Below are 16,553 nucleotides of genomic sequence, written 5' to 3' on the forward strand. Positions count from 1 at the left end.
TACTTTACTTGTGTAAATACTCTATGTTTGATCGGGTGTACTTTACCTGAATAACTACTCTATGTTTGATCGGGTGTACTTTACCTGAATAACTACTCTATGTTTGATCGGGTGTACTTTACCTGTATAACTACTCTATGTTTGATCGGGTGTACTTTACCTGAATAACTACTCTATCTTTGATCGGGTGTACATTACCTGTGTAAATACTCTATGTTTGATCTGGTGCACTTTACCTGTATAGCTACTCTATGTTTGATCGGGTGCACTTTACCTGTATAAATACTCTATGTTTGATCGGGTGTACTTTACCTGTGTAAATACTCTATGTTTGATCGGGTGCACTTTACCTGTATAACTACTCTATGTTTGATCGGGTGTACTTTACCTGTATAAATACTCTATGTTTGATCGGGTGTACTTTACCTGTATAAATACTCTGTGTTTGATCGGGTGTACTTTACCTGTGTAAATACTCTATGTTTGATCGGGTGCACTTTACCTGAAAAACTACTCTATGTTTGATCGGGTGTACTTTACCTGTATAAATACTCTATGTTTGATCGGGTGTACTTTACCTGTATAAATACTCTATGTTTGACTTTACCTGTATAACTACTCTATGTTTGATCGGGTGTACTTTACCTGTATAAATACTCTATGTTTGATCGGGTGTACTTTACCTGTATAAATACTCTATGTTTGATCGGGTGTACTTTACCTGTATAACTACTCTATGTTTGATCAGGTGTACTTTACCTGTGTAAATACTCCATGTTTGATCGGGTGTACTTTACCTGTATAAATACTCTGTGTTTGATTGGGTGTACTTTATCTGAATAACTACTCTATGTTTGACTTTACCTGTATAACTACTCTATGTTTGATCGGGTGTACTTTACTTGTGTAAATACTCTATGTTTGATCGGGTGTACTTTACCTGAATAACTACTCTATGTTTGATCGGGTGTACTTTACCTGAATAACTACTCTATGTTTGATCGGGTGTACTTTACCTGAATAACTACTCTATGTTTGATCGGGTGTACTTTACCTGTGTAAATACTCTATGTTTGATCGGGTGTACTTTACCTGTATAAATACTCTATGTTTGATCGGGTGTACTTTACCTGAATAACTACTCTATCTTTGATCGGGTGTACATTACCTGTGTAAATACTCTATGTTTGATCTGGTGCACTTTACCTGTATAGCTACTCTATGTTTGATCGGGTGCACTTTACCTGTATAAATACTCTATGTTTGATCGGGTGTACTTTACCTGTATAAATACTCTATGTTTGATCGGGTGTACTTTACCTGTATAAATACTCTATGTTTGATCGGGTGTACTTTACCTGTGTAAATACTCTATGTTTGATCGGGTGTACTTTACCTGTGTAAATACTCTATGTTTGATCGGGTGTACTTTATCTGTGTAAATACTCTATGTTTGATCGGGTGTACTTTACCTGTGTAAATACTCTATGTTTGATCGGGTGTACTTTACCTGTGTAAATACTCTATGTTTGATCGGGTGTACTTTACCTGAATAACTACTCTATGTTTGATCGGGTGTACTTTACCTGTGTGAATACTCTATGTTTGATTGGGTGTACTTTACCTGAATAAATACTCTATGTTTGATCGGGTGTACTTTACCTGTATAACTACTCTATGTTTGATCGTGTGTACTTTACCTGTGTAAATACTCTATGTTTGATCGGGTGTACTTTATCTGTGTAAATACTCTATGTTTGATCGGGTGTACTTTACCTGTGTAAATACTCTATGTTTGATCGGGTGTACTTTACCTGTGTAAATACTCTATGTTTGATCGGGTGTACTTTACCTGAATAACTACTCTATGTTTGATCGGGTGTACTTTACCTGTGTGAATACTCTATGTTTGATCGGGTGTACTTTACCTGAATAAATACTTTATGTTTGATCGGGTGTACTTTACCTGTATAACTAATCTATGTTTGATCGTGTGTACTTTACCTGTGTAAATACTCTATGTTTGATCGGGTGTACTTTACCTGTGTAAATACTCTATGTTTGATCGGGTGTACTTTACCTGAATAACTACTCTATGTTTGATCGGGTGTACTTTACCTGTGTGAATACTCTATGTTTGATCGGGTGTACTTTACCTGAATAAATACTTTATGTTTGATCGGGTGTACTTTACCTGTATAACTAATCTATGTTTGATCGTGTGTACTTTACCTGTGTAAATACTCTATGTTTGATCGGGTGTACATTTCTATGCAATACGCTTGGTTTTCCAGAATAAATTTCTTCATGTACAGGTATTTTGCGAAAATGTGCATTATACATGTAAAATGACGAGCTACATCAAATTATGACGATGAAAATAATGAATATACAATGTAGAAGTGTCACCAAGTAATAAATAAGTATCATATCAAGATTTCATATGTAAACTTTCCATGCAAGACTTTCTTTATTTTGTCAAAATACGTATACAGTTTGGAAAAACAAGCATCTGATATATCAAAATCGTTGATTTAAAAACTCAAGTGAATTTCGCTACGCTATGTACAGATTAGAATGCCTATTATTCTTATATATGCCTTTGCCAAAATTCGATTTTCTGATTTAATCTTATTTCTTATCATATATTTTAAACCCACCAGGTGTATCCGTTCCTGTTGCTTCTTTGACAATCTCCAAAATAGCCTCAGACACGTAATTACCTAACCCTGACGTCATCAAGAATAGTCCCATAACGAGACCCTGCATAAATGATGGTGCTTGGGAATAGGCGAATTCCAGGCCTAAAAAATGCAAAACTGGACGATTAAGCTTGCGAAAATTACCTAAATAAACTTTTGATAAAAAATCAAATAGTCATAAAAGATGTGTTAAAGCAAGTATCTTCTATATCAATAACCGATACATAATGCATCAATCGTGGCATTTTTTCCACCTTTAACAGATCTGTCCATCTTACCAGAAACACTGGCAAACACCTCACTGGCGCCCACTAGAGCAAATTCTGGAACTTGGGCAAATATAGAAATGCTAGAAGCATTAAATTTGTCTGACGATAACTCTTGTACAATATATCCATTGTTTTCAATGTCCTTCTTGCGGTATATTTCTAAAATTCCTGCCACAAGTACGGAGAGCGCCGATAAAATGAACCCGAAACCTAAAATAAAAGCCAAAAGCGTCGATAAACCGTGGGTACAATGGCATCAATTGTGTTTGCATGTAGTCCAAACAAATTTAGGAAAAAATTTAGTTTGCAGATGGACATTGTTTCTTTAAAAAGGGTTCAGCTGAAAACGTTAGTACATTAGTTGTTTGCAATGGGGATACTAACCTAACGTTAGTACATTAGTTGTTTGGAATGGGGATACTAACCTATTCTTTGTAAATGTGTCGGACTCCTATTATATTTAGCCATAAGTGGATAGATAAGTTTGTCCATGATGGGGATAAGAATTAAAATGATTATAGTATTGAACACATTCAACACCGCGATCGGCATCGTCACACTGCCTATTTTTGCGTCCATTCGTTCACCTTGTAGAAAGAAAGTCGACTGCATCTGCAACAGAGAAATATAATCTATTATTGTATACTATTTTAAGTAAGAAAGCATATGAGGCAGCTATGGAAGTTTAACCCATAATTTGGGTAAATACATCAAGACCTGGATACAACTTTATTATTTTCCATGTTCTTTACACTGAAAATCCCGACACCCATTTATCCCGATACAAAATCTATCTCCCTGTGCATTTCGGATCAGACATGTATCACTGTATGATATTCGGCGATAATGAAGCATTGTATTTAAAATAAGTCAGTTTTTGCTAAGATTCATATATATGAAGTCTGTACAAGTAATAGTTTACCTGTGAATATATGGCCCAGTACATGATAATTAATAAGAACACCGGCAGAACTCGGAGTACAGCGATCACCCCAGACACGAATTCGTCTGTGTATTTCCCTCCATTAGATTTTCGGGCTTTGTCGAATTTTCTGCATCCCGCCTGGCAGCACACGCCCAAGGAGTCTACGATTATACTACCTACAAAATAAAACGGTCATCATCATATAAACGTTTTTGAGTCAATTCACATCTATTTCAATTTCCTTTGTACCTTATATATTGTACATGAGCACACCTAATTATACATCTACTTTGTATCTTTTAAGTGTCCATTGCCAATAAAATATTCAGAAACAGTTCTAGTGTGTGACAATTGCATTTAGTATTAAAAGCCACAAAGAGGTGTTCCGAGTCAAAAAATACTTATCTAAGTGTTACCTTCGGAGCTCAAAGGTCGAAATGGGGTTTCATTGGACAACTAAATGAAGCTCTACTACGGTTATTGGAGAGATCAAAGAAATGCCGCGTCCATTATTCTTCAATATATACCGAATAAACAATAGATTATCAAAAAGTGTTACATTTCAAACTTCCAAAGGAAAAATAAATAATATATGAATTTAAAATGTAATACATGTATTTTATGTCAAATGCACCGTTCTTAGAAGACTGGCGAATTTCTAGCCATTTTATGAAAAATTGCAGATCACACAAGTAAATACGATTTTTGATATGTTAAGATGCAAATATTATTACTACTATGCAAATATTTGATAATATCAAAAGACATGTTTGTAAAACATATATGCCTCATCCTTTGGTGCAAAATTGATTGCAACATCTTTCTGTCATAATGAACATCTTATAATTCAATAATTTACATACTTTACTCTAAGTGACATTTTATAGGTATTCTTAACAGGTTGATTTGAACATATTACACATACAACAGGTTTGAATACACGTTCTAACAACTTACGAGGTTCTCGCCTTCAATGCGATTATCAATGAAGTAGAATGAAAATGAAAATTCCGAAACCTTAATGCATATCTTCAGGACACCATCAATCATCTTCCTAAAGATGATTTGGCTATTGTGTAAAATGTATGAGGAATTCGGAGAACCAAGATTTTTTTTAGATAAAACATTGTTTTGATCCCATTTTGACCCCAGTGTTAAATTGAAAATCCCGAAACCTTATTGCACATCTACAGGACAACACCTATCATATTCCAAATGATTGAATGATGACTGCCTAAAATAAAACAGTACTTTGAGGAAGAGGAAAGTGTGATAGACGGACGGACCATGATACCACCTGTAGTCAAGATAACCTTGGCGTCTACAGTTTGATACGGTCTTTACAAGAATAGTATGCGTAATGGAACAGTGCCCTTTACGTTTACCAGACGATAGTTGGTAATTAGTACCAGGAAACATTCTGATGTTATAAGCAACATTTGTGTCCAGTATACGCATCTCACATCTCTGTTGTAAAGATATGACTTGGACAAGAATTAGTACTTCTTGTTATAAGTGACCTGAAAAACATCTTTTCCTAATCAAGTAGACATTATTCAAATGACCTTGGGATGTTGATATTGGTAACATACTTAGCATATAGTCGTGACAGAATATACAGAAAAAACGTAATGGTATACTAGTAGTATCCAAAAGTAAAAAAAAAATAGAATAGAAAATCTGTAGACAAAGAGTATCTACGGACAAATGGACGGAAACGGTGATTCCACTATGCCCCAAGCTTTGTGATAAACTGATTTCCTACCTCCAGGTGGAGTTTGCTTGTAATTGGATTTCGCAGCTACAAAAATGATGAGCGCCAATATCATGGATATGAAGGGGATGAGGTAGCCCAAACTGAAGCTGATGTTCTGCTGTATGTAAGCAACACCAAGGAACGCCACAAAGGAACCAGCGTTTATGAACCAGTAAAACCTTCAACAAAGGAGTCAAAAACAAGTCAGATATACGAATTTCCCACAATTCGTCAAATTCCTAATTAATAAGAATGTTCTACAAAGTTAATCATACCAGTTGAAAAAAGATTGAACTGCTTCTGGTCCCAAGTCCTCCACTTGTTGTGCACCAAAGGGTCCGACATTTGCTTTTATACCACCAGTTCCTATGGCAACAAAGACTAATCCCGTAAAATAGTATATTCTGCGCATTTCCTATAAAAAGGAAAAGAAATCATGAATTTCTAGCAATTAACGACAGAGTATCCCTACTTGTTTTACTCTTTCACAAGGTTTTAACTATGAAATCAATTATAATTTATAATTCCTAGAATCATATCTACTTCTTTGCCCTGTTATTACTAAAATATGAATACGAATATTATACTGACTTGTTACTATAATTTCTAGAATCATGATAGTGCATTGGGGAGTCACTTGATTCAACTTGAATATAAGCCACATTCTTCCTTTACATAAAACTTTTACGGAAGATCTGTGCTGAACTTTACTTTTGATTTTCAAGTTTAAATGCAAAAGATCGAGGCCATTGAAAAGAAAATTATGAAACTCCTGATGCACAAGGTGTTGAGGTGTACTTATATATGCTAGTAGTATCACTATGCATGAATGCAACTTTTGCACATGGACCAGGGTTCCGAACTTCCTACTATCATTCGGGGAAATGTGTCCACGTTGTGTCCTGTCACTTGAATACTGCAATCGAATCATCGCTCAGCCATTTCTGTCACGTCGAGTTTTGACGGAGAAGTCTGACCAATGTCGCGATTATTACTGTCTTCCATGGAAGACGGTATACATATTGAAATTTCTTTCTGTCTCCGGACTATCTATTTCCTTTCGATATATAGTGATTAGTGGAAAATACATGTGAACATTTTCAATATTTTCATTGGTTGAAATGCTGTTCTTTACAAGGGGGGTAATTTGATGTGGATCTAATTTACCTACAACTTCACCAAAAAAAATGAGAAAACGAAAAAGCAAAAGCAATCTCGTCTAACGTTATTGACTCTTTGAATTGTAAAAAATTATATGTTTACACTGGATGTGACGGACATTTTAATTATCCAAGCCAGTTTTACGAGCATTTCTCTATTTTGATATACTTTTAAATTACATCATGATTTCTTTTTTGCATTGTAAAAACTTTTATAGCTCCTCGCCTCTTCCATTTACAGTCAGGTCGTATAAGTTTTAAGGTCAAATATCTTTTTCATACTAAATTTTCATAATCCCACGTTATTGTGAACGGTATATGAATTTTTAGGTGACAATATCTATGCCTGAAAGACTCGCTGCCTTTAAAAAATGCATTCACGCACACGCATGTACTAAAAGGTAATGGAATTTGTTTTTATATGTGTATATTTTGCAATAACTTCCATTATTATATAGGTAATAAATAGTCTATTATAAAATCTGCGTAAAATCTAGAGAATGTTAGCGTTCAATATCCTGAGAATTCATTGAACGCTAACTTTGCATTGCGTAAATTGTGTGCACTCGAAGCATTCCGAGTATGAGCGTTCAGTATTGACGTTACCGTAACGACGCAAACAAGCCAAAATGGCAAACGACGGTCCTCCGAATCTGACAGAGCCGATATTTGATATCATATTCATGTTTTACTGTATATAAATTATGATATCCCCATTCACAAAATCAGTTTGCTTCATGCATTAATGACGGGTTTAATATTGAACTGTTAAGAAATGCATGCTGATATTGCACACCTTCAATAACCCTATAGTACCTATGCATTCATATAGTTCAATGTATAGTATGCCTCTTTAATATTTCCTTAAAAGATTGTTCGTAAGGACGGAAATCTTTTTTAAAAAGCTGGACTTGTATATTGCAATGACTAACCGTTGACAGATCGTACGAGGCGCCATCGCCGTCATTTCCAAACCATTCCTCGTAATTCATCGCTGATGCAGGTAACAAAAACAACCCTAAAATGTAGAGATGACTGATTAAGTGGTATGTTATATAGCAATCTGATTAAAATCACTCCTCGATCCGCTCGTGTAGCGAAAAAAAAGAGGAGCGGATTTCCTTCTTTTCCTTTCAATGCCCAAAGTGACATCTGAAGTTCTGTACATGTTATTTCAATCATTCCTAAAGCCATCGTTTGAACATTTGGCGAACGAACACCGGAACAGTCAAGTAAATTTCGAATTCTCAAAACTAACTAGATTGGATATATTATTGAACATAGATGTCAACGCCAATCTACATTTATTAACAAAACTTTTTGACAAATGAGATGACTTTAGCTTCTCCATCGTCAACTACCCGTATTTGTGTAGCAATATTCCATTATCATGCATATGGTGTTTATGTCTATCAACTGATTACAACTCGATTGAAGTCAGCATTTCGCAAATTCTAAGGTCGTTATTACGATCTAGTTCGTCAATACAACCTCGCATTGGGTCAAATGCTGTCTGACGTGTTTCATACCGATTGTTAAGCCGTTCTTGGCACACTGATTTTGACTGCGGATAATTCCGTTTACCTGATCAGGATATGGGGCTCACGGCGGGTGTGACCGGTCAACAGGGGATGCTTACTCCTCCTAGGCACCTGATCCCACCTCTGGTGTGTCCAGGGGTCCGTGTTTGCCCAACTATCTATTTTGTATTGCTTGTAGGAGTTATGAGATTGATCACTGTTCGTTATCTTCACCTTGCATTGAGACGTCACCAGCTGTAGGTCAAGTACCACAACTTTAGGCATATGCTTAGCGCTCAAAGCCGTAACAGTGATGTCCTTTAACGTGCTAACATCCATCGCGACACCGGACTTCCGACATATCCGAAAGACTCGTAATTCTCACTTCTAATGCCGAGTGTTTGGCTAAGGAGCAATCACTTAGGTGTGACGTGGGTTTTTTCTTACTTTTTGTGTAAAGTGTGCACTTTTAACCTATTTAGCTGCGGTAAAATGGCTGAAATATTGGCAAAACGGCGTAAAACAGCAATCAATCAATCATATTTAGGTGCAACAATATGTACATGTACACATAAAAGCGACAAAATTGATACGCCATACATTTCGTCATGTGCACGCCGTAAAAACGAAACTTCGCAGTAGTGATGCAGGGTGAATGTTGTTTGAACACTTTTGAGTAACTTGCGAAGTAGCTGAGGCGTATAAAGCACAACATCGACGTGACCACGGCGTTCTTTTTGTATTCACTGCGTATAGTGGTGTAAGTACATGTAGAGCGTACTAAGTACGTTACATTCGTTGCCGAATCGCTGCTACTACGTATACATGTATATTGCATTTCGGAAGTACAACTGTACCAGTGGCGTTGCGAGTGTTCCCATGCTGTGCACATAAAAAAAAGTTCACCATTCTTTGCTTGTCTTCAAACGAGTACACAAATAGCTTTGCTGGATTGTTCTTGACTGTGTATGAAGACGAAGAGAGTAGAAGTAAAATAGTCCGCTAGAAGGAGGTTATATTCTGAGAAGACCATGGTGCAGTAATGCCCGTCTCTGAGAAAAACTTACATATCCAGAGTTGCTACGACTAATTTGTAGCCCTTTAATGCAGCTGACAACTGAATAATACCCCAAACACATCGTTATACTAATATTGGAGACAGTAAATGGATAACATATTTATAAAACCACTTCATTACCTAAGATGTACACCAGTCCAGATCCTAAAATCGTGTTGTATTTTCCCGCCATTGTATCTGCGATGTAGCCTCCGATAACAGGGATGATGAAGACAGTTCCTACAAGGTAAAGAGATCGCGTTAGTTTCTTTGGGATGTTCTTGCTTAATACGTCCTACTCCAAAATAATTCGGTATTAATAGTAGTTACACTATGTATAGATGTTTTACAGGTTATCGAGTTTTACAATGTGTGAGTAGGACCCCTACATCTGTTTTCACATACCAGTATTCACTTAAAAAACATAGTCAGGTCTGTACATGGGAGAGGCGTCCCCATTAAACCAAAATGCAGATTCAACTCGCTACATTTTTTCACTTCAAGAAAATGTAATTTTTGAAGATATTTTCTGCTTGACAGGGTATTCACCCCCTCCTCAAGCCCAGCTACCCACTAGGTTCTGTCCTGCGCCTGTTTGAGACCTACATGTAGGTGGCCCCCGAACCCACGCTTATCTTTATATCGCTCCCCTTTTCAGAAATATCCTATACTGGAGAAGGATTAGCGAGACGTCTAACCCCCACGAGTAACAGAAAGTGAACTGCCATTAAGCGTCTACTGCATTCGGTGATTTAGAAAGGGGAGATTAAAGTGCACAATGTGTATCATTACTTTTTTATGGTAAGCTCAAATAGTCCTGTATAAAGTAAATTAAACCGAAAGTAATATAGAGTAAATAATGTTAAGTTGTTATCGCAACACTTCATAACAATATTTGTCATTTAAATTTTCTTCTGATAGGACACTTTGAAATCGTGAAGAGATAGAATTAGATAGACCACGAATAACTAACCAGTGAAGTAGAGACTCACTGAAGTTGCCGTGGTAGTCTCGATATCCAGAACCGAAGTACAAAACAACAGTAAGTTGGCTGTAACGCTGTAATATGTCATCCTCTCACAGAGTTCCGTCAACAGTATGCACACTACCGGGATCATGTGTTTACCCCACCATAAAGAAACTTTCTTTTCTTCCCATCCATCGACAGGAAGCAAAGATTGTCTTTCTTCTTTCCGATCGTCCATTTTTCATTTCATTGTTTGTGTCATATGATGCGATGCATAAATGTGATTGTAATGTAGGTGTTAAGCTGGATAACAACGCTATCTATGTTTATTTTAGTAATATCATCCGTAACAAAATAAAATATCACGATAAAACAATTCATTGCTTTGTACTCTACTTGACCATTTTGTGAATTTTCTTCAAAATTTTCACTTAAGTTGCTTGAACGGACTGAGAGGTTAACGCCCTCCTATATATTGAGGGGTGTGAGTTTTGTTTTACGCCCCTTTAGAAAATGATTCTATCACTTAGAGATGTTACCAGCTGTAGGTGAAGTACCATAAATTTTGACTTATACATGGCGCTCAAGGCGGTAGCAGTGAGTGCCAACGCCTATCATGTCACAGGACCTCCGCTTTTCCTGTCCAAAAAAAAAACCCACCTATGACTTTCACTTCTTATGCCTGACATTTGTCGAAGGAACAGTCACTACCTATGTTAAAGGTCTTTACTTCGATGCGGCGCCGAGATCGAGTCAAACCTAAGACGTGACTGTTCCTTCGCCAAGCAAGTGAAAGTCACGGGCCTTTCTGATATGCCTCAAAAATGGAGGTCCAGTGTCAAACTCTACCCATAATGGATATATTTTCAGGTAAAGCGGATTTTACCCAACAAACAATAAAATTGCAAAGTAAATTAATGTAATTAAACATCAATCTCAAATGACACTGATAACAAAACCTTATTTATTGCTATGTTATAATTGATGGAAATGGTATCAAAACCTAATTCAAAACATTTTTGTAAAAAAGTGCGACTTGCCGGAGAACACCAGACTGACTGTGGCGGCTGTTGTGCTCTCCAGTTTCAGAAGTGTGGTGCAGAACAGGACAACATTGGCCGTCACACTATAGTACGTCAAGCGCTCGCACAGCTCACACATCAGAATACATCCCACAACCCTCAGCTGCTGTCTGGACATGGGCCGCTTCACTGCAGCCTCTTTCTCCTTCGCCTCCATTTCGTGCTTGTTTACCTCCTTCTTCAGTAAAGGCTGTGTTTCGTCTGGGTCCAAACTTGCCATATCAAGGGGTATGTATGTATATACCTTGTCGATAACGGTATTTCGCCTGATAAGAAATCATTATTTATTTACCTCTGTCCAAGATTCGCACTATGTAGGTATTTGGGTAAGATTAAATCTAGGACACTGTCTTTGAAAACATCAGTTTGCCTCGTAAAAATATTGGATAGAACTGTACAGTATATTAGGCGTCAAAAACGGAATTTTCAGTGAAAATTTATTTTATGTACTTCATATAAAATTGATCTCTATTAATCAATTCGTATGACAATCATTAAATTTAAAAGATAATTGAAATTTGAAGTTCACACCATCTTAAACTTTGTTTTAATCAAAACCATTAGTAATAGTTAACGGTATGTGACAAGATGAAATAGGGACATATATACTGTTATATATGTTTCTGGAGGAAGGGTGTTACTGTACTAAAAGTCTTAGACTCGAATGGGAAGTAGAGGGAAAAAATTTCAATCTAAGACATGCCATCCGTTGTTGTTAACGCTATTCCGTTAACGTAATTGAAATGGACGGGATAGCAATAAGTGGCTCATTCTGCTCGATACCAGCTTTGACCGCTTCTAGAAACGAAGAAGGACAAGACCACTATCATTTCTACTGTGGAATAAAACACAACAAAAAGCTTGCACTGTAGTGAAATGGTCATGTTTTGCTGTTCATAAAGTACCTGTGTTAAGGGTGTTTTTTTTAATTTTATTTTACAAATATCCCCTGTGTAACAAGAACCGCATTAGTCTCGTTCAATCAAACGCTCGGCTGTTTCCGTAACCTGAACGATCGAGAATCTGGTGCGACTCCGATGTGAGTTGTGGTTTCGTTTCGTTTAAATGGCGACGTCCTCGAAAACAAATGTGTATTAAAATCAGATCGAGGCATTATTTCACTGTGAAAATGTGTAGATAATCTGATTGTTCATTAATAATACAACAGAGTAAATGACGATAACAAAAGAGGAGTCATAATCAGCTATGTAGCCTACTTTCATTAATGGTGCGCGAAACAGTCTTTCTATATCCTGTTGGCAGCACTGCAAATCTTATCTGTCAACGTACTAAACATGTCAAACATTTGACCTTCAGATCTTTTAGTTTCAAAGATTAATTCATTTTTTCAGTCATTTTGGAGGTGTGTTCTTTTTAGTAAAACAGATTTAATATCAGAATATTGGTAAGTCGTTTTGACATTCCAAGTGTTTTAGCAGTCTCTACCTAGAGTTATCGTTCCCGCTACGCTCCACTTATACCTCTGTCAACGTCTAAAAAGTGTATCAAAATGTACTAAAACTAACTCAGCATATCAAACTGTAATGATAATATTTAAGCAAATCAAACACTTGTCTGAATTTTTTAAAAGCGGAAGATGGTAAATATGAGACACCTGAGCAAATTAAAAGGTTTCATATAAATATTCATTCATTCAATAATACTACAATAATCATAGATTATCAATCATTATGTATGATGCAATAGGTAAAAGTAAGTTTGGCCAAGAATCTTGACATTTATACGTTGACAGGTGTTGTAGCGTAGCGTAATACGCCCTCTGGTGAGAGATTGGTGTTTTAGTAAGTATTTACCGGACTCTCGCTCGTTGGAGTTAAAGTAAACAGTCGAACGTCTGGTTTAACGAGACAAGAACCGCGTGTCCTGAGAGAAGTTCACCAGGCCTAATATTTAACGTTCCTGGCACCATGTGACAAAATTATAGCAAAATAAGTACACCTACCCTTTTCATAAAAATCTTAAGGCTAAGATATGAAAAAAATTACAACTGCTAAAAGTGGCATGACTTCCTTGATAATAGTAAGGACATAAAATTAAATACTTCAAAATTAAGAGTGACAGGAGTGTAGCCCAACTCCTTTTACTATTTCTAACCTGAACGTAGATTAAACACGAATTGGAACTGATGATCTCTTAAATGAAATAATTAGGTAAAATTTGCCGAATTACAAAATAATTTTGTGGTAATTATGAATAGAAAAACACTTTTGTTGCAGACACCAACGGGTAAAATATATCTTCATTCTTATTTTCATATTTGCAATCATGTATTGTATGGAAGACATTCGGTGCGAGGTGAGGAAAATATTTTATTTGGCGGCCATCAACTAAGATTTTGGCGGCCGCCACATAGATATCCAGGGCCGTAAATTAACCTTCAATTTGGAGGAGGCAGGAAATTAGGCGGGGGTCTGGGGGTCTGGGCGGCCCCCAGACGCTGAGCACATTTTGTGCACACTGAACACGTTTCGTGCAAAATCCTTGATTCTAAGGCCTTCTAAGATGTTACTTGACTAACTCATTCTAAAAGAAAGATTTGGAATGCTTTTTAAGGGAGGTATCATGTTCTTAGTTATTGGAAACAACATAAATTCTAATGAACTTTAAATTTTAATTTTTTTTGGCTCAAAAGTTGGAGGAGGCAGCTGCCTCCTCCGCCTCCATGTAATTTACGGCCCTGGATATCTGGCGAGTATCGTTTATAATTATTGGCGGTTTCCAGATATTGATAAGGTGACCACCAGGTAACTGTGGCAGCTACAAGAAACTTATTCGGGGGCCGCCAGAAATTTATTTGGCAGCCACCAGATAAAATATGTTTCTCACCTGACACCAACCGGCTTCCATATTATCATACAAATATACAAGAATAATAAGTTGAATGAAATTCACTTTTAGAAATATTTTTCATGCCTTTTTATTTCACAGTTTGAGCCAAATCACTATTTACTGTTTATTTGAAATAGTTTTCTTTCCACTTCAAACATTTATTTATTAAATACACGACAATGATATCAATTCTAAAACAAATTTGAAATACAGCTTTTTATTTTACAATCATCTACAGGCATTGTAAAGATACCGGTTGTCATTTTCTTTTAAAGATATTGATAATTGTGACCATTATCATTTGCAATTTATGTAATAAAAGAACTCATCTCAATCGGTATAAGAGTTTTGAATATTTTTTCCGGAAACAAGTCAGGATGACTTCCTGTTGTGAGGGTACTTTAATTTATTCATTTAAATCCGTTCACCCTGTGATTGCTCATAAGATCACATTTTAATTTGTGTGCGATCATAGGTGAGTGGGTCAAAGGATCTAATTTTGATTAGTTTGCACACATGGCACGTGCATTTACGGAAATTAATGAGCAAATCTGTATAATACAGAGTCCATTTATCCAATACTTTATATGATACATTTGTAATATTAAAATAATCCGGTTTCTTTTCTCTTTAAACTAAACAATTTTGTTTTATGCATTATTGATACTGTAACATTAATTTACTACATATACTTTACAAAATACGTTTACTTGCACCTGGGTCATATATAATCATGGATTTCTGTTACTAGCTGTTTTCATAATCACATATTCATTTTTGTATTGAACTATAATAATAACCCTGCTCACTTTGAGTTACGAGTGGCTTCGATCTTTTTAAACTTCCTTATTCTCAATTCAAAATATTGTTAATTTTTTTTTCTTCTTCAGAAAACTGTTAATCATAATCTTAATATCGAATTTTTGCGATACATGGGGGGAAATCCTGAATATTTTTTTTTTAAATATACATGTTTTATAGGAAATTGTGCATAATACGAATAAGCGCCAATACCTGGTCATCCTCAAATTATGACCCAATCTGTTCTCCGTAGAGTAACGTACACACATGGGTAGTTTTAATCAAGGACATGAAGGGGGGGGGGGGGAGATTAGACAAAAGAATCTTCGCCTTGATTGTACATTTTTAGTTTTGGAAGAAAATATGAATACAAGTACATCATTAAAAAATAGTACACTTACCTGGATTAGAGTGAGAATAAGGTGCACCCCGAGATGTTCCTGTATTATTTTCGTGCCGGTGACAACATTCTTCCTATTATTTCGTCGATCATGTGTCTGTGTCTCATGTAGTCTCCATCATATGTTCAAACTATACTTCCTGTTATTCAAGTCATATTATTCTAATATATCATATAGCGAGTGTATTCCTTGGGAGGTTTTTTCCCAGGTCATATGATCTCTTATGAAAATCACCTATATATAGTCAATTGGGAACATTTAAATCCGAGGTCATTTTGTGGAATTCAAATATAGAAATAAACATGCGCTCTCTAGTAAATGTACTTTTCATTATTTCCTTCTTTTTACAGTGTGTTGAGTGTTTACAGTCATTACAAATGAAATAAAAATAAATGGTATGCAACACATACCAATTAATGAAGGCATTTTATTCTATAGCATGGGCCAAATTTAGCCCTCTAAAATGAATTTTTGAAAAGTAAATTGGGTTTTATTTTTATGGAGTGGATGCACATCTCTCTGATGTTAGTGATCCAAACATACGCCGTGATAATATATAAATGTACGCCTTTTCACTCATTTTAGTTTTTGATGAAAAAAGAGCACATCTTTGTGTTGTTATGTTCTAATTCAATCTCAAAAATTAGAACTTGCATTATCATTTTTTATGGAACACCTCAACTGCCTTATGTGAATAATATTCACGTTGTGATGATAACCTTTCATTATATGATCACACTTCATCATTATATGATCACACTTTAACATTACATGATGATACTTTAACATTACATGATGATACTTTAACATTACATGATGATACTTTAACATTATATGATGATACTTTAACATTATATGATGATACTTTAACATTACATGATGATACTTTAACATTACATGATGATACTTTAACATTACATACTGATACTTTAACATTATATACTGATACTTTAACATTACATGATGATACTTTAACATCACACGATGTTATTAACATTACATGATGATACTTTAACATTACATACTGATACTTTAACATTACATACTGATACTTTAACATTAC

General features: G+C 35.7%; 1 protein-coding gene across 2 annotated transcripts in view; it reads right to left on the reverse strand.

Annotated features, from left to right (window-relative positions):
* Positions 1–15,777, reverse strand: part of LOC125670026 (solute carrier family 15 member 4-like) — a 22,066-nt gene extending 6,289 nt beyond the window's left edge. Inside the window, exons 1-10 of one of the 2 annotated variants that reach the window (XM_048904923.2) lie at positions 15,491–15,777; positions 11,397–11,704; positions 9,531–9,629; positions 7,745–7,830; positions 5,928–6,067; positions 5,662–5,831; positions 3,894–4,072; positions 3,397–3,583; positions 2,981–3,181; positions 2,661–2,804 (exon numbers count right to left, since the gene is read on the reverse strand). In XM_048904923.2, the coding sequence (XP_048760880.1) occupies positions 2,661–2,804; positions 2,981–3,181; positions 3,397–3,583; positions 3,894–4,072; positions 5,662–5,831; positions 5,928–6,067; positions 7,745–7,830; positions 9,531–9,629; positions 11,397–11,658 (1,468 nt within the window). In that variant the 5' untranslated portion in view covers positions 11,659–11,704; positions 15,491–15,777. Of the gene's footprint in view, positions 1–2,660; positions 2,805–2,980; positions 3,182–3,396; positions 3,584–3,893; positions 4,073–5,661; positions 5,832–5,927; positions 6,068–7,744; positions 7,831–9,530; positions 9,630–10,362; positions 10,643–11,396; positions 11,705–15,490 lie in introns of those variants that run through there. The other variant, XM_048904922.2, reaches the window with a different exon arrangement.
* Positions 15,778–16,553: the final 776 nt, after the last annotated feature.

The sequence above is a fragment of the Ostrea edulis genome, chromosome 4 (assembly GCF_947568905.1).
Source record: "Ostrea edulis chromosome 4, xbOstEdul1.1, whole genome shotgun sequence".
Classification (NCBI taxonomy): domain Eukaryota; kingdom Metazoa; phylum Mollusca; class Bivalvia; order Ostreida; family Ostreidae; genus Ostrea; species Ostrea edulis.